Source organism: Haliaeetus leucocephalus, unplaced genomic scaffold, assembly GCF_000737465.1.
Source record: "Haliaeetus leucocephalus isolate CR32 unplaced genomic scaffold, Haliaeetus_leucocephalus-4.0 Scaffold339, whole genome shotgun sequence".
NCBI classification, from domain to species: Eukaryota; Metazoa; Chordata; class Aves; order Accipitriformes; family Accipitridae; genus Haliaeetus; species Haliaeetus leucocephalus.
Genome location: NW_010972775.1, coordinates 3,481,397 through 3,508,047, shown reverse-complemented (window position 1 = coordinate 3,508,047; position 26,651 = coordinate 3,481,397). Strand labels below are relative to the sequence as shown.

Sequence of the window (26,651 nt, the reverse complement as noted above, 5' to 3'; positions counted from 1 at the left end):
AGGTTCCAGGTTTTTTTTCTTTTCTCTCCTCCGTCTTCCCCCTATCCCACCGGAGGGGGGCGGGAGGAGTGAGCGAGCGGCCGCGTGGTCCTTTGTTACCGGCTGGGCTGAAACCACGACAATAGTAAATGCACTGTAACTTTACAGCTTCCATAATATGGAGGAATTAACCTGGAATAAAACCACTTTGAAAAGGAATCATGGGGGAAATAAAATTACTAGACAATCTCACAACATGACAACAAATGTCAGTGCAGCCCTTTGGAGTTCTTTCAACTGTGTTTTAGATAACTTTGTTTTGCTTCTCCCAGAGACCTAATCTTGGAAGGCTAGAACTTCTGTGCAAAGCAGCTGGAATTACTTAAATACTGGAACCACTGCTGGATTTGGTTGCATCCTCCAACATGACCAATCCTCAGTAAGTACCATGTGAGGATAGTTATAACTAAGAAGGGAGTAGGTTGCTACCTGTAGGAGAATGATATTGTGACATCAAGAGGGTTTTATCAGTATTACTAGAAGGAAAAGTTGATCTTTTGAGGAGGAGTAGGATTTGGTCAGTTGTCTAAAGAGTGTGAATTAGCAGAAAAAACACAAATGGTGTAAGCATGTCTGATGTGTTACTAACAGCTAGTCACTGAAAACTAGTATGTCATATTATTCTAAGATCCACTTGCCTTTTTTCTTTCCTGCCACCAAATCTGTCCCAAAGCTGTTTGCCAACACTAGTCTGTTGGTTTGTTTGTTTTTCTTCTTGGTCAAATCAGACGGTGTCTGTCATGTAGTCTGTCTAAGAATACAGAAGGTAAATACTGTTGGGAGAGAGAAGGCTGCACCAATCCATTTCCTTTTTCCTTTATTTGCCATGCAATTGGATCGTTGTATGCTCTTCTGTGCAAAACTGAACCAGCTTGTAAAGGTAAATGTCCACAGGATGGCACTAAAGGTGAAAATCAAAGAAAGAAAATTCTTGCTAAAATTAGGTGCTCCCTCTGGGCTTCTCATTTCAGATTGTTTACAGAGGAATACAGTTCTTTTGGAAATGAAAGAATCTCATTACTTTGCATTATTAGTTAGACAAAGAATAAAATAAAATAAGCCTTTAGGTTGTTTAAATAGTACTTCCTTTTACCTCTACTTTCTGTCATAGTATGACACAGTTGCAGCCTTTCCCTGCCAAATACTTGAGATATAACAGTATTTTCCAATTTTTAAAATTACTTTCTTGTGTAATTCTGGCAGCATTAGCTCCTTTTAATTTAGGAATAATGTTTTCTGTCCAAAAGAGTTAGTCTAATGGTGAGGTTCTGACCAATAGAATCTTTCTCTTTCACATAGAATTTTGGTTCCTTCACCCACATCCTTAGATTTACAAGATGAGAGTTAAGAACTCTTCTAAATTATTCATTTTTTTTGGAAAAAGAATGAACTGTTTTTCAGGTTGCTTGAATAGCTGGAAGATTTTAATAAGCTTCTTTAAAACAAAATCACCAATGCAACTTTTGTAGTCAAATAAGAGAGGGAAGTTGGGTACTAAGCTCTTTTTAACTATATCCCTAAGGAAAAAGAGTGTCTTCACACCTGCTGTTGAAAATCTCTGACAATTAGCCTGAGACTTCTTCAGAAGTGAACAGGCTCCCCTGGATGAAAGCTAGAGGAGTTTATGCTTGCACCTACGCTGAATCAAATGGAGCAAGCAGCTTTCACTGGGTACTGCAAAGGATCAATCCCTGCTGGGGCTTGACATGCAAGCTCACTCTCTCCCTCCTGCAATGAAGTCATCCTTCACATGCACTAGATAGTATGCTAGCTGACAAAGTTTGAGTATCTAGATAAGTAGTGTCTTGTTATAAAGGTGGAAGACATGTGCATAGTCAGACTCTGGTTTTACCTGCATGGAGTTCCCCTTAATGATAGTGGGGTGGTAGAAGAATATATGTTCAGATTTAGAAGCTGTACATAAGGATAGTTAAGATAATCTTTATAGAGGAGTCCATAATTCTTCTGAATTGTTGTTCTTTCAGAATTATTTTGAAATAACTTGTAACAGAATGATCCTTTCTAGCTGAATGAAACAAAGTTACCATCCATCAAAACTATTTGAATATTGACCCACAGTGGAAGAGGGGTCAAACTGCATCCATTAATTAACAGTTGATTTGTATATAATGATTAATAAGCTTAGCTATTCATTGCTCACTGATCTAACTTAGAAAGCAGTGAGTTTTTAGTTGGCATAGTTACATGCCGCCTTCTGTTTTGCACAAATATTTTGCTTCTGGGTTCATGCATTTTTTCCATATTTGTTTGTTTGTTTATAACACATCCATTTATATTTAGTGCTTTTGAAGCAGATACAGCAGAGTGAAATGCTGTTCTCCTTTGTCTGTGAGGTTTCTGTTGATTGCAGTGGGATCTATTAAAGACGAGTTTGGAGTTATTTGGTCTGTCCCCTCATTGAGGACACCTCCTTCAATGACCTTGCAAAGGCCTTTTACGTTGCTGGCTTTTTAGGATTCTGTGAAGTTCTTGTCTCTAACTTATTTTTACTTGCTTGCTTTTTTAATTTATATTTGTTTATATGTATATGTGTGTGTAGAGAAAGAGGATTTTTTTTTATTTTGCTTATTACATTTTCAGGCCTTCAATAGAAGGTGGTGTTTCAGAAGTTGAGATAATTTCACAACAAGTGGAAGAAGAGACCAAAAGCATTGCTCCTGTACAGCTTGTTAATTTTGCTTATCAAGATCTACCTTTAGCTGCACTGGATTTGTCTGTGGCTGGGTCCCAGCTTTTGTCAAATTTGGATGAGGAGTACCAAAGAGAAGGGTAAGTACAAAGGACAGAATTTTGTTTTATAGTTTTAGGCTATGGGAATTTCACGGCCTGTAAAAAAGAAAACCTTGAGCTGGAGAAGAGCAGCCAGTTGTCCTCAAACTCTTTCTAAAACCATTGTCACAGGATGGAAGTAACGTTTTCTAATATAACTAGCATGCTGGTTTGGGGCTCTTTATAATTTTAAGTGTTTCACAGCTGCTATTTGACCACAGTCTGGAAGCCTTCTGTCAGGGAAAACTAGACCAAGCATCTAGCCCACCAGACAAGCAGAATGGCCTGGTGAAAGCTCTTTGTGAAAGGTGTTTCAGGAGGGCTTCAGGGTGACGGAGAGTTAGCTACTGTGATTCTTGTACGTAGTTGTACATCTCCTGACTGAGAGATAATGACTTAGTACCGCTGATTCCTGGACAGATTGTGTACTTTTCACAGAATAATTTGAATTGCGTAGTTTGCTTATGTGAGAACATTGTCTTTGATAATGTATGTATGTATTACTCCTGTTTTTGTAGAACAACTGTTCCAGTTTTATTGGAATAGAATCATAGACTCAGAATGGTTTGGGTTGGAAGTGACCTTAAAGATCATCTAGTTCCAATGCCCCTGCCATGGGCTGGGACACTTTCCATTAGACCAGGTTGCTCAAAGCCCCATCCAACCTGGCCTCGACCACTTCCAGGGATGGGGCATCCACAGCCTCCCTGGGCAACCTGTTCCAGTGCCTCACCACCCTCACAGTGAAGAATTTCTTCCTTACATCTAATCCAAATCTACCCTTTTTAAAGGATTTTAAACAGTTCCTAACATTTGCCCAGACATTACCCAGTGTCAGATTATGTGGCATTGTTGTCCTACAGGTCATCAGAAGTCATTCTTATGCCTGGTTAAGACTTGAAGTGGCTGTAGGTGGACTGCTATACTAAATTTTTATGAAAGATTTGGGTCAACTGGAGAGAGTCCACATGAAGGCAGTGAAAATTATTAGAGGCCCAGAAAACCTGCCATGGAGTACCAATTGAAATAACTCTTTGTGTTTCATGTGAAGAAGAGACTTTCAGGAGAGCTTGTAAGGGACTTCAGTGAGGAAGACAACAGTCTGTTATTGATCTCCGTGATGTTTAGGACAAGCAGTAAAAGGCTTGAATTGCAGCAAAGAAGAAAATAATAAGGGTAGCAAAGTGCTGGGACAGACTACTGGTGTGTATGGGGAGGAGGGGAATAGAGTTGCAATCGCTAGATGTCTTTAAGAAGATGCATTTGTCAGGAATAATAACACTTTTAACATCCCCTGGGACAGAGATTAAGTGAGCGCTTGTGCCTAACCCCTCTGATTCTGTGATTACTGTTCCACTGTGTGTTGCGCTTAACATGTATATACTCCACTGTCAATAAGATCCATCTAAAAGCACTTCACAGTAAGTCATATAGAGCTCTCATTGATGAAGACATTAAAAGGCTTTAAGCCTCCATTTATTAACAGCTCAATGTGTTTTAACCTGTGCTCTGAAATCAGCAGAGACCTGCTTGATCTCTGCTCAGCAGGTATCTGTATGGTAGTCAGGAAGCACTATGTGGGGAAGGCTCTTGCCTTTAATTTCTTTCCAAATTGGACTTTATGAGACATCTCCAGAAAGTTGTTACTCCAAACAAGGGGAAATACGTTTCAAGTAGGTTATATAAGTATGGTACAACTATAACATAAAATACCCTCCATAGCAAAAGAGGCACTTGAAAATTAATTTGAGTATGCAGGTGTAACCCTCAGGCTATTTTGGTGCTGAGTAAATACCAGTTTAGTTCAAATATGCATTTTTATAGATTTTTGTGATCTGAAACTCAATTCTTCACTGTGCCAAAGTGCACAGATCTCTCATTGTAGCCGTTTGAACAGCTTTGCAGTCTTAAGCATGGACATTGACTTGTCATTCTTTTCCTCAGCAGAGGTCTCTTACTTCACACAGACTCCTTTTGTGGCTTTATCAGTCTAAACAGAAATAAGCAGGTGCCATCCAGACCTCCCAGCTGTAGAGTGGATTCTTTGAAGAAAATTCAGAGCTGTAGTTTGTATGTCTCAATGCATTTTGGCTGAGTATGTTCAGCTGAGTCCCAGGACTGCATCTGCCTTATGGGAGTGACAGCCTCTTCCTTTCAGAAGCACTGATCGCAACTGATGCCCTGTGAAATTTAGGAGCAGAGCTGAGCTCAAGAAGCCCAGCAGCAAAAGTAAAATACTGGCCCCATACCACCTCATGACTTGGTTGGGAGTATGTCAGGTATTATGAACATGGTGTAATTTCTTTCTCATGGCCTTGTTAGATGTGTCTGGCTTCCACCTGAGTAAGAAGGAGATAGGGTGGGTCAGATCAGTTTAGTACAGGAACTGACAGCTACCTCTCTCTCATGTATGAAGAGAGTGATGTGGGGAGGGCAGCACAGGAGGTGGCAGAAAATGTCCAAGTCCCTCTAGTTTCTGCCAGTATCCGAATCTGTAACTGTGAAAATCTGTTACCCCGATGCTACCATACAGGTTGCAGGTGGAGATACCAGAAGATACTGCTAATGCCAGAGAGTACTAAAAGATGATGTAGGATTCATCTTCCCCTCCCTGGCAGTCTGCCTTTGTTGTAGACTCCAAGTCTTACCTTCTGTATACTTTTCCCTGAGAATTTCAGGGAAGGTGCCAACCTGTATGACCTGCGTATATTCTGTATGGTTCTGTTGTTCTAGATCTGTAGCTGGTCTAGGCAAGTTATAGTCGTTCTAACTGCAAGGGTCTGCAACAGGAAGGTCTGGCACATCCCTGTGCTTGGAAAATGCTGGGTTGTTGTTACAAGCTGCATCTGTCCATGACCTTGTGGTTTTCAACATAACTGTCCACAATCCCTAGTTCCTGCTGTGGGTTGTCACACTTCATCACTAGTAAGTCTCCATCTCCATGCACAGAGCAACAGGAGAGACATCAGACTACAAATGAATGAGTGGGCAATGAAGGGGTCGTCTTCTTTAATGGTTTGGTTGTGTGTGCCCCAAGGCTTTCCTCTAACTTTCCTTGTTAAAGGCGAGAAGGTGTTCAGGGTCCAAGCATGAGTGCAAATTTAACCTGGCTGCTAACTAGGGAAGCTTTTTGTTTCATCTGAGAGAATGTTTCTGTCAAACCCGGTATTAATAGGCAACCAGGAATAGGTGGGTCAGAGCTCAGCCCTCTTGTGTGCCTGGAAAACTCTCAGATGGCATCAGACTGTCACCACACCCATGAGAAAGTAAAAAAAGGAAAGGAAAAACAAAAAGAAAGGAAAATTATGGTCTGTCTTTTGTTAGACCATATGTAAACTGACATTCCCATGGCTTTAAAGATACTGGAATAAAAAACTTATTTTGTGCAGTTTGATGGGTCTTTGCTCTATCATATCAAATGCCCAGAGCGGTCAGTTCCCATCTGTCAATGTTGTTGAAGGAATTTTGTGGACAGTTTGAGCTGGTTTTGTCAGAAATTTAGTTTACAGTGCTGATCCCTGTGCTAAGCAACAAAGAAGGGAGTGCAGATTAGATGGCACATTAAGCCTGTCCCTGAAGTACACCTGTAAGTAGTGAAAGGGTAATCAGGCAAGAAGAACCTTTCTGATCTCCCAGAAACCCTCAAACAAAACACAAAATGTATTGTCTTCTAATGTGGGTTGAGCAAAAATTCTTTTCTGTCTGTAGACTTCTGAAACAGGGAAAGTACAAAGATTTACATAATGGAAGTTGGTTAAGTTGGATGGAATCTACATTGCAAATATTCTCACTCATTATAAATCATGCAAGTGGGCTGGCATTGCTGCCTTTGCACTGAACAGGAGTAAGGTGCCAGTGGTCTCCACATGTGGGATAGGAGGGTTTCCTGCATCTGGCTTGCTTCCTAGCTGCAGTGAGGCTGATGTTAATAGAGCTATGGGTCTTACTCTTCAGAAAAAGGAAATTTTCTGATAAATGCCAGCATGATGTAACTAAAACATTTTGAGTTTTATATGACTATAGCAATCTCTATTTATAAAGGTATATCTCTTCCACCCTGTTTAGCACTGTGGAGAAATAGTAGCTTGGTTCTCAGAACCAATATGAGTGTGATGTTCGTTACTTATTAGTCCTGCTGATCTGCCCTGCAGTTAACTTGTTAGAATCATCCTTAGATATTGCTGCTGTGCACTGTACTGCATGCTTAGACATTGCAGAAACGATTGAGGCATAGGCTAGAGACATGTATATGAGAAATCAACTCATTCATAGAATGTACCTTGAATGCCAAGGAGAACGTGTGGTGTACACTTCTAATGTATCTGTAACAGATCAGGTGATACTCGTGTACAAAAAGCAGTGGCAAAGTTGCCCATTTTCTTTGTGTCTGTGAATTTATTGGAGAGACTGTGTCTGCATTGAACTCTGCATGAAAAGAATGTGTAAATGTTTCTTTAAGGAGACTAATCACGCAGAAAGTTGAGGAGATTTTTAAATGTTAGCATTAGCTTTAAGTGCCACTCTTTCTTTCTTTCTAATCAAGTATTCTGCTTTCCAAAAAATACTTTCTTTCTTCTATTTTTCTATTAATGACCAATAAAAATGGAGAACAGTTGAAAAATTGACAACATGCAGAAAGTGGTACATGTGTGCCTAAAGACAAGCAGGGACAGGGAAAAGTTCTCCTTCCTGTATTTTCCTTAAGCTCCAATTAGGAGGTATCATTCACAATAAATTATAAAAGAATTTACAGACAGTTGCACAATAGGCTGTAATTTTGTGAATATGCAGTTAGGCAGTGAGCCTGTCTCTCGATAAAGATATGTATTTAATGGGGGTTGGGAAGCAAGGGGAGAGATATACACCAACTTCAAATTATTTGTTGTATTAGTTTTAGATTGCAGCTCTTGAATTTTTGTATGTTAAACAAATCTGAAACATGACTGTGCTTACAGCTGTTGATGTAAAACAGTATTTGAAAAGGTTGGGAATTCATACAGTTCATGTGACTCACTTGACATTAGCTGTAAATAGTCATGCCATTGTAATTTAATCATTTATGATCATCTGTTCATAGCCTTAGATTTGTTTGGTTGCAGCTAGAAAGTGCATTAAACAGTAGGAATATCTGAAAAAAAGAAACTATAGGAAGGGAGAGAGAGATAAAAAGGAAGGGAAACTAAAACTGAACAGAGATTTACAGAGATTCAGAAGTTAACACAGGAAAGAGTCGTGAGCTTTTCATTTTCAATGGGTTGCAAGCTTTCACTGATGAATGTGTTCACCCATCCTGGGAGAAAAGGATGTCTGTTCCTTGAGTCTGTCTTCTGTAATTGCACCAAGTAGATGCTATTATTTCTGGTTTTCATATTAATTTTTCAGGTTTTATTTTGATTTGTTTGAGGTATTTTACTTGTGTTTTCTACAAAGCTTAAAGGTGCTTTAACTAAAAACTCAAATGGACCAAGTTCTCGCATTTCTCATGTTTTCTGCTTTTCGTGTCTTTATCTGGCAGCGTAATTAATAACTTTCAGAAAAGTTCTGTGCACCTCATGCAGATCCTGGAGCACATGATATTGATACATGGTGAATAATGAGGTCCAAGCTCGAGATAAAGTGCAAAGGTTTTGGAGGGCGAACCTATTTCATGTAGTGAGCAAGCTCCTTGTATTTACAAAAATGGCTTTTAATTTATTTTTAGCTGCCAGCCACAGTCTGAGTCCAGAAAGATGGTACAAAATCTTAACAGCAAATATAGTGAATGAGACTGTAGTGCTGATTTGTTCTTTGTGCAGTACTATATCACTGCTACTCTCAGTGCTCTGGTCCAAAACTAAGACCTGCACTGCAGCAGAAAATGAGCATTCAGCATGACAGAACCTGTGAGGTGACCAGCTCTTCACTAGAGAATACATGAAATTTTGGGCTATGTTACAGGGATGTTCAGCGATTTAGAAAATTCTTTTTCTGTACAGATCCTTTTAAGTGTTTATCTTTGTAACTTTGTATCTTGTAAATATTGTTTTCCAGAATAGCTCATTACTGTGTTTAACATGGTACCTAAATCCTTTGAGTGTGTCCCTCTAATGTCTTTTATCAGTGATGCCAATTGGTAGAGGGAGCACTACTATAAGTAAAAAAAGAATTAATTTTCTACCTCAGTGATTTTCAGACTCGGTTGGTTTATAGATCTTTCTGTATTTTTCCAATAGAACTTGCTTTTCCCAGGTACTTTTTGTGGGTAAAAGTGCAGTAGTTGTAGCCCACAGACCACTGTTTGCAAAGCTCTTTATTGGAGAGTGGGAATTACATGGGTCTAATTTAACTGGTTTAACACTGGAATTAATTGTCTAAGTTGGAGAAGATATGGCTTGGTGCAAAAACTGGAAGATGAATAAGCAATAGAACAATGGAGAAATGTGGAAAAGAGGAATACTAGTCTGAAGGAGAGTCCATGAAAAGGTCAGCTAAATGCTGAGCAGCAGTCTAAAAGCAAATCAGATGTTAGGATTCATTAGGAAAAGTAGTAGACAATAAAAGAGAGGCTGTTGTTGTGCCTCTCTATATATCCAAGCTTTGCCCATGTGTTCAATATGACTGTAGTTCTGGTCCCTGTCAAAAAGGATATGGTAGATATAAAAGAACTGGAAAAGATTCAAAGGAAAACAGTGATCAAAGATGTGATACGGCTTCCACTGGAGATTACTCTGTAAGATAGGACTCTTCAATTTGGAAAAGAGAAGGCTGACCTGAAATTTGATTCAGATTACAAAATCTGTGACAGAGAGAGGTTAAAATAAGGTTTGATACACACACACACATACACACACACCCCCCTCCAATACAGGTGCTAGGGTGCATTAATAGACTAAGGCCCAGTTCAAAAAAAACAAAAAGAGGTTGCTTTTTGCGCAGAGGGCAGTAGATATGTGGAACTGCTTTCTAAAGGATGTGTGGCTGCTAATAGCTTATCTAGCCTTAAGGGAACGTTGGGTAAGTTTGTGGAAGAGAAATTCATTGAAGGTTACTAAGTAGAATCTGAGAAACCACATCTGTCTCAGGAAGTCACTAAGCCGAAGATTAGTTGGATGCTGTGAGAGTTTTAAGGGGAAGTTTTATATGTTTGCTGTGTTCTTATTCATCTTGAGACACCTGCTCGTGGCCGCTATTGGAGACAGGATACCAAGCCTTTGTTCTGACCTAGTATACCTGTTCTTGTATTTATTAAAGGTTGTTTTTGACCATGATGTTAATATTTTGGTAAAGACCTTAGCACAAAAAGGAAAAGCCTAGTAAGTGATTTTCTAATGAGAGGAGTAATATACCAGGTAACCACAGCATATCTGTGAGCAAACAGTGTGATATACACCTATAAAGAAGGCATAAATGATCCTAGAAAGTATAAAGTACTTCAAATAGAGCTGGGAAGCATTCATGTAATTAAACCTGTTCCAAAATATTATGTACTGCTCTAGTTGTCTGTATTCACATGCAGAAGAGACTACTAGGACAGTTAGAGAAACTGAGTGTCTGTTTTACAAAAAGCACAGGCTTCAATTAAAAATTACATGAGTGGATGCCATTGCTGTGTATAAATGCATCTTGGAAAAAATGCCAGCAAGGGAAAAGAACTAATCAAGCTAATGAACAATATTGGCACAAAAGCAAATATGTATAAACTGGCCGTGTGTGAGTTTAGGCAGAAAACTGGGCGAATCTTTCTGGCCATTTGAGCAACAGAGTTTTGCAGCAGTCCTCCAAGAAATGTCGTGGGGTTCAAAATAGTAAAACTTTTAGGGGAAAAAAAGGATGAGGATGCACTCAATAGTTAAGCTTCTGTAGTTAAACTAAGCTTGTAGGAGAAGTCCAGGAAAGGATTGCAGAGCTCTGTCTGTTCCTTGGAGTTGCTCAAGGCCTCCAGCTGCTACCTGTAGCCTGCTGTGAGGCTCTGCTGTCTGTTTTGTCCCAGCCAGATTTTGTATTGTTACTTAGCCTTTCTGTGTTCCTGTCACTTCCTGACCATGGCCTTTCTACTCCTTCAGATAGTGATTGGATCTCATCCATCCTTCTGTTTTCTGATCATAGCCATCTTGTGAAATGAAAACACTTGCTGTTCAGCCAAAAGAAAAAAAAAAGACAGGGTAAGATACAATGCAGATTTTAGGATATTTGTTTGGAAGACCAGAAAATAGAAACAGTGACAGCTGTTAACAGCTTGAACAAATTGTTTGTAGTGGTTCCTTACCAAATAAATATGTTAAACCTTTCCCAGTTTTGCCTTATGTTCTTTTTTCCAAGCTGTTTATTAATAAAACTAGCATTGGTGATGACAGATTGGTTTTCCACAAAGCCATGTGTGAAAGTATCTTTAAAAAGAACTACACCTGGTAAAATTCCACTAAAATATATTTTAATATTTCATAACAAAACTTTACAGCCTTGTATCACCATCAACGAAGAAATTCCCGTGCTGTACTTTTATTTACTTCATCCAGGCATTGTAAGAAAGGTAAATAATATTACTGTTGTAGAGATGGAGCAACTGAGGTACCTAATGAACCTGTTTGAAGTCACACAGTAAAGTTGCCCTAAGTCATACTTTACGTGTATCCCTGTAGTGCATGGCATCCACAGACAACACAGGACACCAAAAGAGTTGTACTTGTTCTCTGAACAAAATAGGGAACTTTTTTCTTTTTTTTTCTTTTTTTTTTTTGTCTGGAGTGAGGGAAAAAGGTGTTTTACTTGTATATAGTTAGTATGTGATCACGTCATAAATTTATGAGCTGTGCAAATTAACTTTTTTTTTGAAAGGTTTGTGTAGCTGAGTTTCTAATCTGAGCTTTAAACTTAGTGTAGCTTTGCAGTATTGCAGGGGAAATGGCCAGGATTTGGAAGGTAAGTTTAAACCCACACTAATTCTGGTAGGGTTTTGTTTTTCTCTAATACCAGATTTCTCATCTGTTGAATGGATGAGCCCTTACAAATCAGCAGGGAGAGATACTGCTCTACTGAGACAGGTTACAGGGTTGAAGGACATGAGAAGACTTGTGTATGAGGAGTCAGTGTGGTTAGCATGTTAACAGGTTTATCTAAATATGTTTCTAGTTGGATTGTAGTTCCTTTCATTATTTATGTCCATTCTTTACAAGAGGTAAGAAGTAAAAAAAAAAAAAAAAAACAAACCCCCCCCCCCCCCCCAAAAAACCAACCCAAAAACCCCACAACCGAAGGCAAGATCAGGACTCCACTGTAAAGAAGTGTACGAGTAGCAGGGAATGAGCTTTCTAAGCAGCACCCAGGAAACAAACTGCCCAGTGCTCCTTTTAGAGCACGATGTGATTGTTAATGTCAGTGGATTCAGAGGACTTGGAGGAGGTCTGGGAAGTGGTCTACCAGGCAGTGATGTGAAGGTGCTAATCACTGTCCATTCACAGGACAAATGTTGAACAAATGCACCTTGGTGTAATAAATTAATATATGAAACTGAAGGTGGTTTTTCAGTGCTTAAATTTCAAAACGCTTTTGTGTCTTTGAAATCAATTTGTATATTCTATGAGTGATATCTGTAAACATGCAGATGATCTGCACTCGACCTCCTTAGTTGATTGCTTTTCCAATTGTAAACTGATAGTTTCATTGAGAAGCTTTTTGGAATCAGTGGAACATTAGTACTGTACAGACAGAATAACTCCACGTTCTTTAGTATTCTATAAGTAATGATTAGCTTGAGTAATGATTGTCATGGCTATATGTAACATGTGCTATCATAGTTGATTTATTCTTACTGGTACATTTGATATATTTGAAAATCTCAACTACATAGAGCTTTTAAAGGAATGTACTTAGGCCCTCTACTGATCATTCTGAGAATAGGAAAGAGGAAAAACTGCCCCGCAATATTAAAATGCTGGCAAAACAGGTCTTTTTGGAAAAGGGAAGATAAATGTAGGAAGAGAATAGAACTAAAAACTGTTCTACTTCAATAGGGCCATTACCTAGCATTATTTTCAGAAAGAGGTAAAAAAACCCCCAAACAAAACACAAAATAACAGCTGCAGTAAAGACAAGTTATCCTGTTTTGAGATGATGTAAAATAAAAACCATTGAAAGATCAAGTCTGCAAAAAGGTCCTGTCCCAATGCCATTTTTCCCTTGTGTTTTACAAACACCCTTTTGACATCTAGTGCATTCTGTATTCAGGCTAGAACCATAACAAAGTTAAAGTAAGGGCAAGTTCCTGACAGTAACACTTGTCAAATCTTCTCTGAAGTTTTAAGAGTCAGTTGAGGAGGTCTTTTACAGTCAGGTAATCAAGCAATCTGAGTACAAGTATTTAGTTGATATGCTTAATTCTGAGAAGCTGCTTGAAAGTGTCAAGTCTCTGAACACTGCTTAGCATCACTTTCTCCCTCATTTTTGAGTGTGGGTATTGCAAGGAATGTTTTGTGATGTTTTTCCAAGTGTTTGATTATAACATGAGTTACTGAGTCTAGACCTGTTTATTTGGAACTGATCAGTATCATATCTTCTTGATTTCTGTGTATTGATATTTTAAGTTCAGACAGTGTGGTTACTGCACCACACTTCTGTATGCTTGCAGCTTCTTAAACCCTAGTTAATAAATCATGTTAGCTCTTTATTAGCTAATGTGTATTTACAGTGCTTTGAAAATACAAAGTGTCAGGCAAGCATCAGAACTTTCAGAGGTGTGCCAGAATAAGAATATTACAAAACACAATGATGAGGAATGATGCAATATTGTATCAAAGTGAAACTAGGAGGGGGATTTTAGGAGGAAAAAAAAGTATCAGGATAGGCTTTATGCTTGTAAAGTCCATGCTACTGTTATTTCTATTACAAGTATTTTCAAAAGAAAAAAATTAATCTTTTAACAACCCACTTGAAAACATGTATCTGCATTAGCACAATACTAGTGCAACATTTACTGATACATCAACTTCCTTCCAGAGTTCTGCAACTTGTAGCTTCCTCACAGCTCTCTTCATTTTGCCTAAACCTTCTTTTTCCTCCAAAACAAGGTGACCTCATCTAAACTAGCTTTGGGAGCAGTCCCTGGCACATGCTGTCCCCAAAACTGTGCTACCCCAAACCCTGGGAAAGTCCTTTTTGGCCTGGTCGACAAGCAGATTGGTGAGAGTTAGACAAGCTAGACAGCCTTGGCCAGTGGCTGGACACTTTGCCAGGTTGTGTATACTTGCTAGTATAGGTGTAGCTGTGGAGTCACTGAGCTTATTCTTTGGTGTTTTCCAGATTCCTATTGTTCTTTTCCGTGATGTCATGGACTGATTGTTGCAAACAAAATTTGGCAGCTCTTGTCTGATTTGTCTCATACTAGAACAGGGATAAAGGTACACAACCATAAAATTCAACAGCAGAGAAATTCTTTAAAACCATCATTAGCTTCTAACCTAATAGCAGAGTCCTTCTATGCCTTGGTACTCATAGATAAGTGAATGCAGCATGTATGTCAAAATAAAAACACATGAAAGATAGTAAGACAGGAAGAAAGTAGAAAAGTATGTGTGATAATTAGGGTTGCATTAGTGCATTAGAAGGCACTTGAACACCAGTACACTCCAGAGGGTTAGAGAGACATACAAGATCCCCAGGGTGAAGTTTTTTGTGAAGTGTTTTTCTTGGTAAAGAAACCAATAAAAGTGAGTTTTGCAAAGTCTTTGTACATTATTGTTGAGTGTATCCATTACAGCAGAACTTGTAATTTTGAGTTCACGGCTCTTTAGCTCTTTTCCTTTTTCACTACTTCTTTTCTTTTCTTGTTTTTCCTCTTAATTTTATTTCCTTAGATCTAACTGGCTAAAACCGTGCTGTGGGAGACGAGCAGCTGTGTGGCAGGTATTTTTGCTCAGTGCAAGTCTCAACAGTTTCCTGGTAGCCTGTGTAGTATTGGTGGTGATTCTTCTGACTCTGGAACTCCTAATAGATATAAAGCTTCTCCAGTGTGAGTAGGAGGATTTTTTTTTTTATTTTTAAATTTTGATGAAATAAAGGCTTAACTTGCTGGGAGGTTTTTGAAGGGGGGAGGATGGTGGGGATTTTCTTTTCCTACCACTTAAATGATTACTAGGCTAGGTAAGAAATGTGTTTTTGTGGAACCCTGGTATAGTGAAGTCAGTCTTTTCCTTATTTTGCTGGCCAAATTCAGTATAGAACAAATTTTTCAAAGGATACAAGCAGAGTGTACATGCAGAGATCCGCACATATTGTCATTAACACTTGAAAAGGTCTGTCCTTTACAGACACGCTGCGTATACACAGAAGAAAGATCATTTGTGCATCATAAATCTCTGATACTTTCCACATGCATGTGGATAGACAGAAGTGATGAACTTGCTAGGCTATTTGGTGCTATCTCTATTATTGATTTACTTCTACTGAGGTGAGTAGGAATTGAAATTATGGTTTTCTATCTTGTAATATACTGAAATGATACAGATTTTCATTCTACTTTGCTAATACACTTGGAGTCAAATAATAGCTTAAATGGAGTTTTGCTTTATCTGAATTCACTCTACACAGGTTCCACAATGGAAATTGTAATGCTGCTGTTTTGCTTCCTAATTCATCTTTTTTTCTTCTACTGCTCTTTTCTTCCACCCCCCCCTTTTTTTTTTCTTTTATGATACAAAGCTGACATGAACACAAATACTAGCTATGTTTTTCTCTATGCTAAATGTTGAAGAGCAGCCTCTAGTATCTCCATACAATCTCAAATATGTTGAAATGGCAGTGATGGGGTTCAGACAATCCCATAAATGCAAGAATACATAGCATGAAAGAGCCATGGTCTGGTACCTTCTATGGCGACTTTAAACTGAGCAAACAAACTTTTTATTCTGCTGAAGTCCTTTTATTTTTGTGATTGTCAATTGATACTAGTGCAGTTAGATTTCACTGTAAAGATTTAGGTATTGCAATTGTATTAAGATTACTTTAGGGGACTTTATTGATAATTGCAGCCATTTTATAAACCCTATAAGATGAATAAATTACTAAGCCGTCTCTCCACGCTTGTGCCCACCATATACACCCCTGTCCATACTCCACACACTGTTCTGAGCATGGCTGCTCCGTTACACTTGTTATTTTCTGTAGTCTCTGGTGACTTACCATTTTGGATGAAGAAGCCCAGGATTTGGACAAGTCTGCTGCTTTCAAAAAAGTCAGGAATGCTAATTATGGGTGTAAGTCCTTAAAAATTGAATGAGGAATAAGCTTTCAACAACATTCATTGAGGTGCCACATCTTTCTGTTTATGTGTAGAATTGTCACTGTTTCTGTTGATTTCTCTTAGATTTTTACCACAGTTTTGGAGGCTGTTCTCTGGAAGCACCTGCTTTCTTACCACTTATTTTCTGAAGAATCTTCTAAAGAAGGCTTTATTTTAGGGATCATTCCTCCTCTATGTGTCTAGTGCATGTGATACTCCTAAAAGCTCTGCAGCTTACACCTTGTGTGTGACCTATAGGTGTTTATTTCAGAGGCTGCCCCTGCCTGTATGGATTTTCTCAGCACCTGAGAAAGGACTCATTCCACTCTGTGTTGCTATGTTGCATTTTAACTAATGAATCAACCCATCAGGCTTCTTGCCTTTGTTAAGCTGAATACCTTCTATTTTTTTTTCTATCAGATAAAAGTTATCTTGGTGGGGCTGATACAAGTATTGCAGTTGTGTCATATGAAGAATGTGTGTCACTTACATTAAGGTTTTAAAAAGCCATTAGGCCATAATTTATTTTTTTATTCAAAAATGTAATAACAGTTTTAAATGATTCCTTATGCTATATGAAATCAACCAATGCATTAGGATATGTTATTGGCACATCACTGCCGATATTCAATATTGTTCATAATAACAACTGCTAACTGATGTTATAGACTGTAATTACTTAGGAAACCTGCTTTTTTTTTTTTGAACTGGTGTTTTCTTTGGCTGTGACATCTTGTGAGCATCATTTTCCTCTCATACTTTTAGTGCAGTCTTTGGTTGCACTGTGCACTTTTCATACACAAAACTGTCAGTGTCAGTGATGGAGACCATGTTTGCAAATGTGTAGGTCACACACATGAAAAGGACAGAGACCTTTTAGTGTATTTTAGCATAAAGCATTCATGCCAGAATTAGAAACCCCAGAAAGCAGAGGACATATAATAGGTATTTTATTCTATGTCTCTGTCCTGTAATCAGCTTTTTTAGTCTTATCTTCAAAGCTCTTCACATGCATTAACAAAATAACATCTTAATACCTTGTGATGTTTTGCAAATGCAGAAATAGGTGTATATTAAGTCACTTGTACCTCATCTCAAAAAGAGGGTTATGGCAGGTTCCAACCCCCACTCCTTAGAAATACAGACCATGCTATCCCTTCCTCGTCCTCTGTAGTTTTGGGGGAAAGCAACTCAGCAAATGATCTTAGTATTGCTCTTCTGCAATCAACTACAGCAGGTATGTCTGTAAAAGGCATCAGGCCTTCCTGAAAACTGTGAAGCTGAAAAGCTTGGCTCCTGTCCATTTGGTTGCTGGATTGGGGCCCTGTCTGCATACATGCATAGCTGTGCAAAGAAAATGGACATTGCGGTGCAGCAGTGCCTCAGTAAGAATGGGTTCAGGGCTTGCCCAAGTCATGCAGTGAGCTGCTTGTCTGTTGTCTTTTCCTTGCAGAAGCAGTATAGTTTGTATCTGCCAGGAAATCATCATCAAGTACGACATCCACGGAAAGCAAGTGCTGGTAGTACAAGCTTCTGTAATGGCCTCTCAGGGTTTGTCAGGATGTATTCTTCATCCCTTCCCTCCTGGATGTACATTTTGAGGAGATATGAAAGTGAGGGAAAGGGGGAAGAGGAAGACTGAGGTTGGCTGTACTCCACATTTTATACTGAACCATCTTCTTCATGACTAAAAAGCATCTGGATTTGCATTCACTTCTCCCCCATAGCACCAGACAAGCAAATGTGAAATAAAGCAGAACTTTTTGGCTTTTAGCTACAATTTGGGGGGAAAAGGTTGCAAGCCTAACAAATGTGAAATTCTGTTCCAGATAAAAGAAGCTGAATAGCTTAGGTGCTTTGCCTCAGACTGAATCCCAGTGATGTAACCAAACCACCACAGAGCAGGAATGAGCACCTCTTGGAGAAGACCCTACTCCTATTTTTTTTAGCTTTTCACTGTATTTTTTTAAAGTGAGTGTTTTGGAAGAGGCAAATATCCAGATTCAGTGTATGGACTAGTGATTCAGCTCTTGTACAAAAGCTTCCTGTTTGGAAGGCTTTTTCAAATTTACTGTTTTACTGGCAATTTAATTGCACACTGTCTGGCAGTGTGTCCAGCACTCTGCTACAGTTAGTGCAGCATCAGAAATTGATTTTCTTTCCAAATTCGTGGTTGCTATATCTTTTTTGTCCACTAAGGGGCAGCTGCAGCCTTGTATGTTGATCGACAGCTGTTTGAAAAATAGCTTATAAATGGTTTCTATTTCTTGTTCTTTATGGCACCCTATAGAGACAGTGTCTTGGGAAAGTTAAATATATTATATTTTGCCCATTTGTTTCATCTTTAAGTAGTTCCTCTGCTGCACCACAGCAAACCCTCTCTCATGAAGGCCCAGATAAGCCTCAGCTGTGAGAGTTCCAGTGGCAGCTCATACTAACAGTTTTCTTTGTATCCTGATTTCTTCCTATATCCCTTCCCTCCCCTCCCCTTCCCATTTCAATCAGTTTTAATTTTAAAATAAGATGGTTTATTTAGTGCATGCCCTATATGTTCTTGGGACTTAGTTAATTCTGCCACAGTCTTGCATCTCTATGTGCACAGTCATTGATTGCCTTAAACTTTGCTGTTACACAGTAATTCTTTGAAACTGCAAGACCACACAGACTATTTTAATCTGTGTGCTGTGGGGATGATAGATTCAAAAATACCCTGAAGTAAAGAGAGAATTTTTTCTCTTCATTTCCTTATTCTGAACTTCAGAGTAGGAGTTGCCAGCAGTTCAGATGCTGGACCCTTTCAGCTTTCTGCTTTGTTTTGTCAGCAATGAAAGGAACTTTGATCACAGAGTTTCAGTTGAGTTTACTTATTAAGGAATCCTCCAGATTTCAAGAGATTCATTTAAGCTCATAATGGTAACCCATATCATAGACCTTCTTGTGTAGTCTTGCAGCAAGCTCATTTGTCTGAGATTATTTCATTTCACGTAAAGCAAAATAAGTTGAATCAAATGAAAGCCTGATTTAATGCCAGTGAGTGTCCGTGCAAGGCTTTAGTACTCTGTAAAATCATACTTTTAATGAATTCAGATAAGTTTTCTTGAGTGTTCCTGCCAGTCAATTCCTGAAAGGACTTTTGTTCAAAGTCATTCCACTTTGAAAGTGGAATAACTGGCTCAACAACCTACATGGGAAGTTAGTGTGTAGAATCCAGAGTTTCATAAATTACCATTTTAACTTACCCTTTATAGACTTCTTTTCATGGAGGAGTTTGAAATGAAGTGAACATAAGTGATTTTAATTGTCACGTGTCTTTCTGAAAAAGAGCGCTTACAAAAGGAAATTGTGTGTCTTTACCAATTACTTAAACTGGATTTTTATTTCATTTACTGTAACTTTCTTGAGTGTTCTCCTAGAAACTTGCTTAAAGACAAAGCTGTCCATATGATAGCCATGTTTCCTGAAATAGATTGTATAAAAATAGTTACATTATGTTTGTTGCACAAATTAGAATTTCTGGTATTTCATGAACTCCTTAAAATTAATACATTAAGATTTTATCTTATTAACGATTAGCAATGACATTGGTTCTTTCTGTTGCTTCTCTCACTATGGTTTTCCTAGAGTCAAATTTGACTCTCAGAGGAATGAGATCCTGAGCCAGTCGTGGCTGTTCATGCCACATCCGGAGAGCTGTACAAAAGGCTACCTACCTACGTTATTTATGTAGATGACAGAAATGTATTTTGAAGCCCAGTTTGAGCACTAGTTCTTAAGCACCCATTCCAGAAAATTACTGATCTTCTGAGCTGAATTGTCAAAGTCTGAATACAAGGAATAATGTGGGGATAGAAGAGCATTCTGTTTCCTTACAGAATGCTAACTCTGGATTTTTAGGTATAGAGAATTTAGTCACACATCTTGTACTAAAGCAGTGCATGGAGTGAGAACATGGAGCAGTGACAGAGCATCAAAGATATAAAATATATATGTCATTGCTTACCAGCAGTCTTATGTGTAAAAGCTCCAATGAACTGCTGCTGTGGCTGCTAACATGCTGGCCTGAATTAGGGTGAGCAGCTGACAGGGCTGGAGTTCCATGTCCCATTACATCCCATCCTCTTTCTGGTACTTCCATTACAAAATTTAAGAAAGCAAGCTTTACTCATATGTAAGTTGTAGCACTACTAATTATATTAAACATAAGTTGCATTCTACTACTATAATGATGCTTCATTGTACTGTGTTAATTGCAGTTTCAAGTGCTTCACAGTTTGCAGGAATAATTCACTGGATCAGCCTAGTCATCCTGTCTGTTTTCTTTTCAGAGGTATGTATAATCAAAGTCTTTCAGCACATACAGAACTGCAAAGTATTTTTATGCTGTCACTGGAATTAGCAAGAGTTTAACAGTAACTTGATTGTGAATAAACCTAGCACAGTGTACTCTAAGAAAAAAAAAATTTAAAAAATTAACAGTTCCTGCTCCTACTCAGCAAACTAAAAAATCATGTTTAGTTTAGTGCTGTTTGTCAGTTGCCTAGAATTGGCAAGGAAAAATGGAAGATACTGTCTTACAAATTATAACTGGAAAACTACAAAAAGAAATAATCATCTCCAAATCACTACAGGCACAGGACAGGACTAGTTTCATCCATTTGTTCTCACAGAAATTTTATCAGTGTTACTGGGTATAAGGTATAGGAATAAGATATATTCTTCAGGAATAAAGATCCACAGGTTTTTGGTTGGTTTTTTTTACAAAAAGATTTGTTTTAAGAATGGAATTATCTCCTCTCACAATTTATGTAGGTAGTTTAGATGTTCTAGGTGGCTGCATATAGGCACAGTAAGAGAATGAAACAAATGGTGAATTTCTTTGCAAAAATTTGTATGAATGTATGCATTGGAAGAGGCTGTAGTCATGGTATAACAAATGACCAAAGTGGGATAATCTGTTGTAGTTTTCAACTTTATTCCAAAAAGAAGTCATTGGCATTGAGACATTTAGACTACTCCTGAAATATCCGAAAATATTTTTAAGGCTATTTTTTCAGGTCATAATGTGTTGTCACAAAAAACATTTTATGTTTGTTAACTTGGAAGACTGCTTGGATTTAAATATTTAAAAGGTTTTTTTCTAGTTCCATAGGAGAAAATATCATCATCCAAACAGTTGTTAAAGTCTTCACTCTGTGGTAAATTTAAGTGTAGGTTACAAAATAAAAATCAAAAAACAAGGAGCCGTGATATCTGTAAATGATTTGATAGATCACTTGTGTTGAATTCATACTCACCATATTATACTACCACATATTTTCATGGTTCTATTAATATATAATATTAATATATATAACTTTGTATTTCTACTTTGTATTTCTACTCATAACAGGTATTTTCTAGCTTGTGTTGCCAGACTGTCAGTGGGTACTTTCTGAAAGGATTCCTTGATAACAGGCAGGGGTCTCAAGACTGCTTTGCATCCTAGCCTTCTGGTGCTGCAGTTACACAAATAGATACAATTACTATCTTCATCCTTTGACGGTGTTTGTGGGTTGTAGGATACATGTAATGTGACCGAAGAAAAGGATCTTTAAACAATTAAAAAATTTTGCAGAGCCTTTCCTTTGTGACTTGCACATCCTAATTCTCAAAGACTCGGGTTTGCTAGATGGAGTACATTCCCAGTAAAGGAAGTACTTTCCCCTCTCCCCCAGAATCTTTATTCAGTGGGGTTTAACACCCTGGAGCTGCCTGTAATCCTCAGCATCCCAACTGGATCACCTTGTAACTCTGCTGCTAGCAGCATGGCTGCACATGCACGCTCACCTGATCTTCATCGCTTTCTGGAGCTTGTTCCACAAAAAAGTTTTCCTGTGGTCCCCTCAATTTCCTTTCTGCTGGGGTGTAGTCTCAAGTTCTGTTTTCATTCGTTTGTACTACCAACCACTCTTCTCAAACCCTGAATGCAGTGCCTTGCTCCTGTATTGCTTCCATAGTTCAGTTCATACACTGACAGTTTTTGGTTGGTTGGTTGTGGCAGTGCAGACAGATCCTCAAGGCCAGTACTCGTCTGTCTCAAGGAAGAAATTAGTTGTTTCAGTTCTACTGAGACAGAGTACCCACAGAAGTGGATGAACTGGTTCATAAGTGTTTTGCAGGAAAACAATAAAAGAGATACTTCACAGAGCCTAAACTGGTTGCCTGACTCACCATCTTAGTTTTGGATCTGTGTTGGCTTTTCTCTTTCTCTCTGCATGAGGTATTTGGAACTACTTGTCTTTGTCTACTTGTTCTTATTTTTTATAAACCTCTTACCACTCACTTTATTATCTGTTCCTGTCTTCCAGAGTATCTTCCTTCACTTATTTGATTACGGTTTGATTTTACACCAAAGAAAAATGAGGCCACAAGGCAGCCATGTGAGGTGCACAGAGGAGGGTAGAATTTTTGATATTGGTTCACTTGGCAGCTCAGAGCCCTTGACTGGGTTAAAGCAACAGAGGTGGCTCCACAGAGCAACTGGATGTGCTTCAAAGACCACAGATCTGGAAGAGAATGAAGGTGTACCTTTCCTACTGGGCTTGCTGGGGTTGGCCTTGTGCCAGGTTGGTTTAATGAGCAACAGCACATCTGTTTGTGTTGAAATGTGTCTCATCAGAGGAAAAACAGATGGTTTAATTTTTTCTCATCCAAATCAAAAACTGATTTTTCAAGAGGTTATGAAATATTGCAAAAATTGCAGATCACATTTTTTTTCATCCATCTTAATTTTATTTACTCTTTTGGTGCCTTCAGGGGATTTTTTGCCCTCTGATTCCCAATGATATGAGTCAGCTATCTTTGTTTGGAATTATTTGTTGGGAAGATTGTGTGTTGTAGTGAGATTTTGCAGTCTGTGACTATTTGTGCCAGGATGATTTTCCAGAGATAAGCACATTTAATGAGGTTGCCTGGATGTAACAGGCAACTGCTGAGGATTGATTAGTCCTTCAGTCAGTGCCTTTTTCCTCAAAGCAAGTATTTAGGGTTTCTGGTGTTTAGAAAGGGTTGTTCCCATAGCAAGTACCATGTCCTAAGTTTGGACGTTTATTATTTATTCTGTAGTTTGGTTCCCATTAGTTGTAAGTGTGGATACACAGTTCTTCAGGAAGGCCTCAACTGAGACTTAGAGAACAAATAATATGAAGTTGTAAAAGAGTAGTTCAAAACCAGAAAACTTTCAGCACAAAATCTGAATGTTTTGGAAGAATATGACTGATTAAAAGCTGGTGCTACAGAGGCATTGCAAGTAATTACAGTCCTATCATGTTGGAGTTAAACAGGCACTGGCTTTCTGCTTGGTTAAAATGAAGGGGACAAACATGCCAGCAGCTGGCAAATGCCAGCAGAACAGCTGCCAACAAAACTAAGTAGTTACTCTCACAGTATCTTCCTGGTCTCTCTACGCTTGTGTTATAGTTACAAGCCTTAAAGGAATTTATTGCACTCTGTTTATTTTATATTCTCTGTCACTTTCTGTGACTTTCCAACATTAAAATATCCTTATTCAAGTGAAGTGTGCACATCAGCTCTTTTTGCTTTTTTCCAAGTATTTGAACAGGATTTACTAGTGGTGATGATTGTGTAGGTTTGTCTTTGTTTACATACATCACTATGATTGTCTGTGCACCAAATGTTACCCAGATGTTAAGACAGAAGAGAAGAGAAAGACACTGAGGGGGGGAAACCCCAGTACCAACAGCAAGGCAAGGCCGGGGTTGCACCTTGCACCCTATCAAGAGGGCAATTTCAGCCTTGGTAATAGTTGGCTGAGAAAAGGAAGATGGGGAATGTCACAGTGTTTTGGTAAGTGGATTGGAGTCTGCTTGTATTTTAATAGTCTTATCACATTGCCACAAATATTTGATTCTGTAGCTGTTGTTCAGTTCTGCTTTTCCACTAAGATTGAGACTGTTTGCATGCAAGAACTGAGTTCTTGATATTAGTTTTTCGCATTGCTCTGTATGTGCTTCAGTCAGCCAAGCACTCAGGCATTCTGCTAACTTTCAGCACTTGAGTGTTTCCCTGGGAGTAACCAAGTCTTCTGATGTGCTTTAAGTTAGGCAATCACAGAATTGCGACTTTTTTCCTGTATCTGTGTCTAAGAAATGAGTTCTCAAATTGAGTAGAGTAAGTCTGGGGTCCTAGCTGCAAAAGAATTTGTTTTATTAGCTATGGCTCACAAGTGCATTTTGGATTTTCACTTCTAGGAGGGAAAAAAAACCCAAAGACTTTTCTCATCCTGTATGTTAAGAGGAAGTGTTTGCAGTAGTCTGACACTTTACTCCTTGTTAATAGCAGTCCTTGGAAGGAATAAAACCTCCTAAGGAAGACCATACTATTAGGGTTCTGTTAAAAAGGAAAAACATCCCAACTGACAGAACTATGAGAAAATAATGCCTTTCCCATATACATGTTTCATAACAAATTCATAATTTTATATTAGAGAAATCAGTTATGTTACTTTTATTATGGTTTTTTGTGAGCTTCAAACAGCTGAGCAGAAAGATAATCTTCTACTAATTCTGTAATTCTTTCATAAGCTGAGGCTTCTTTTCTGGATGTTTACTTTCATTCCATGCACACAACTTTTCTCATGGTACATAAATGCACTGCATTGCTGACTGTGTATGTTTCGATTTTTAAGGGGATTGATTAGGGGGGATCTAGGAATAAAGATATGGATTTTATATACTAATATAATTTATAAAGGTATATTTAAGCTTCCTTCTTTGCTAGTCTGTAAAATATTAATACACTGTGAAATTTCTTTTCTAACCACTCTTCTTGCTTCACAAAATAGTAGTTACCAGGGAAAATGGTTTTGTAGATGTCTAGGAATTTAGTCAGACACCCTCCTGAAATGCCAGTCTGCCCACTTCATTTCCAAGAATATACCTGACTTATATGATGTGCTCTATCAGTGCTTCATCTGTGCTTTCATCTCTTCATAGTGACAGTCCAGCACCTTCTACACGGTGCATTTCAAAGATAAGAATTAGTGCTAGTGTAATCATGCCCAGGGGGAACTTCTGATGCAGGGTTGCTTAAGACCAGTTTTCTATCCAATCTGCATTTACTTTATGGTAGTATACTGTGTCTCTAGTAAGCCATTTATATTCCTGAAAAGCCCTTTCAAATATAACCAGAGTTGTCAGTTTAAAATTAATTCTTTTTCTCCATATTCTAAGAACAAATATTATGGGAGAAGATAAGAACAAATAGAACTGCAGTGTTTACACAAAGGTGTGTATATGATACCATAATAGTATTGATGGTGGTAGTGAAAAAGAATATACTGCATTCATGTCTATTAGTGTCACCAAGCTTTTGCAGTTAATTATTTCTATGTGACGACATGCGCTAATAGAGCCACAGCAGTTACCGAGCACAGTAGACAGGGAATGTTTTGTACTGTGTAGAAGGTGAGGTGAGTAGTTATATGTTTCCTTGCAGAGCCTTGATTGAAGAGAAACCATGTGAGGAGGATGCATATGCACTGAAAACAGAAGGACGCCTCAGTTTAAAGATGCTAACATGTTCCTCTGTGCTCTAGTGGCCTGGGGATAGCGTGCGCTAAAACAGCTAATGCAGTATCTCAGGACAGGTACACCAGAAGATGGCAAAAGAAGGTTCTTTTAAGCAGTGAATGAGCTAGGGCCCCTGTGGAGTGACCCAAACCAGAGAGGCTATAAATTACAGATTGGGTACAAGGTGTTCTTTCTGGGAAAGATTTCAATAAATATTTGGTCCTACAAGACACATCCAAAAGGCAGAAGCTTGATCTTTGGAGTTTCTGTACAAGCTAGAGGTACAGACGCACTGCAACAGATAGATTAGTTTTGTGGCAGTGGAAGGAAGGGCTCTTTTAAAGACACCCTCTCCATCCCACTCCAACCTGTCTAGCTCTTGTACAATCACTACCCTATCTCGAAATGCAGAGTTGCTCTCCTTTGCTGTTAGCTAAACCTGGTGGGCCAGCTTCATCTCCTGTGCTGCCTCCTTTTGATTTCTTTACACTACAGATCATAGAATCATAGAATCATTTAGGTTGGAAAAGAGCTTCAAGATTGAGTCCAACCATTAACCATGCCCACTAAACCAGGTCCTGAAGTACCCTGTCCACTCGCTTTTTTAATATCTCCAGGGATGGTGACTCAACCACTTCCCTGGGCAGCCCATTCCAATGTTTGACAACCCTCTCAGTAAAAATTTTTTTCCTAATATCTAACCTAAATCTCCCTTGCCTCAACTTGAGGCCATTTCCTCTTGTCCTACCTCCAGCCACCTGACAGAAGAGACCAGCACCCACCTCACTACAACCCCCCTTCAGGCAGCTGTAGAGAGCGATAAGGTCTCCCCTCAGCCTCCTCTTTTCTAGACTAATTTGGCACAATGAGTCACTGAGTAGTAAATTGTATATTAACTATGCAAGCAAAAAAGTATTTAAAATTACCTAATGTACATTGCAGTCAGCTGACAAATATAGCTAGCTCATGCAGATTGTGGGAATTCACATGGCTGGCTCAGC

General features: G+C 38.6%; 1 protein-coding gene across 1 annotated transcript in view; it reads left to right on the top strand.

Annotated features, from left to right (window-relative positions):
• The first annotated feature begins 404 nt into the window (after positions 1–404).
• The window catches only part of LOC104834406 (chromosome unknown open reading frame, human C15orf27), a 63,354-nt gene continuing 37,107 nt past the window's right edge, over positions 405–26,651 (top strand). Inside the window, exons 1-4 of the mRNA XM_010571659.1 lie at positions 405–418; positions 2,641–2,829; positions 14,658–14,812; positions 20,335–20,408. Coding sequence (XP_010569961.1) covers positions 405–418; positions 2,641–2,829; positions 14,658–14,812; positions 20,335–20,408 — 432 coding nt within the window. The remainder of the gene's footprint in view (positions 419–2,640; positions 2,830–14,657; positions 14,813–20,334; positions 20,409–26,651) is intronic.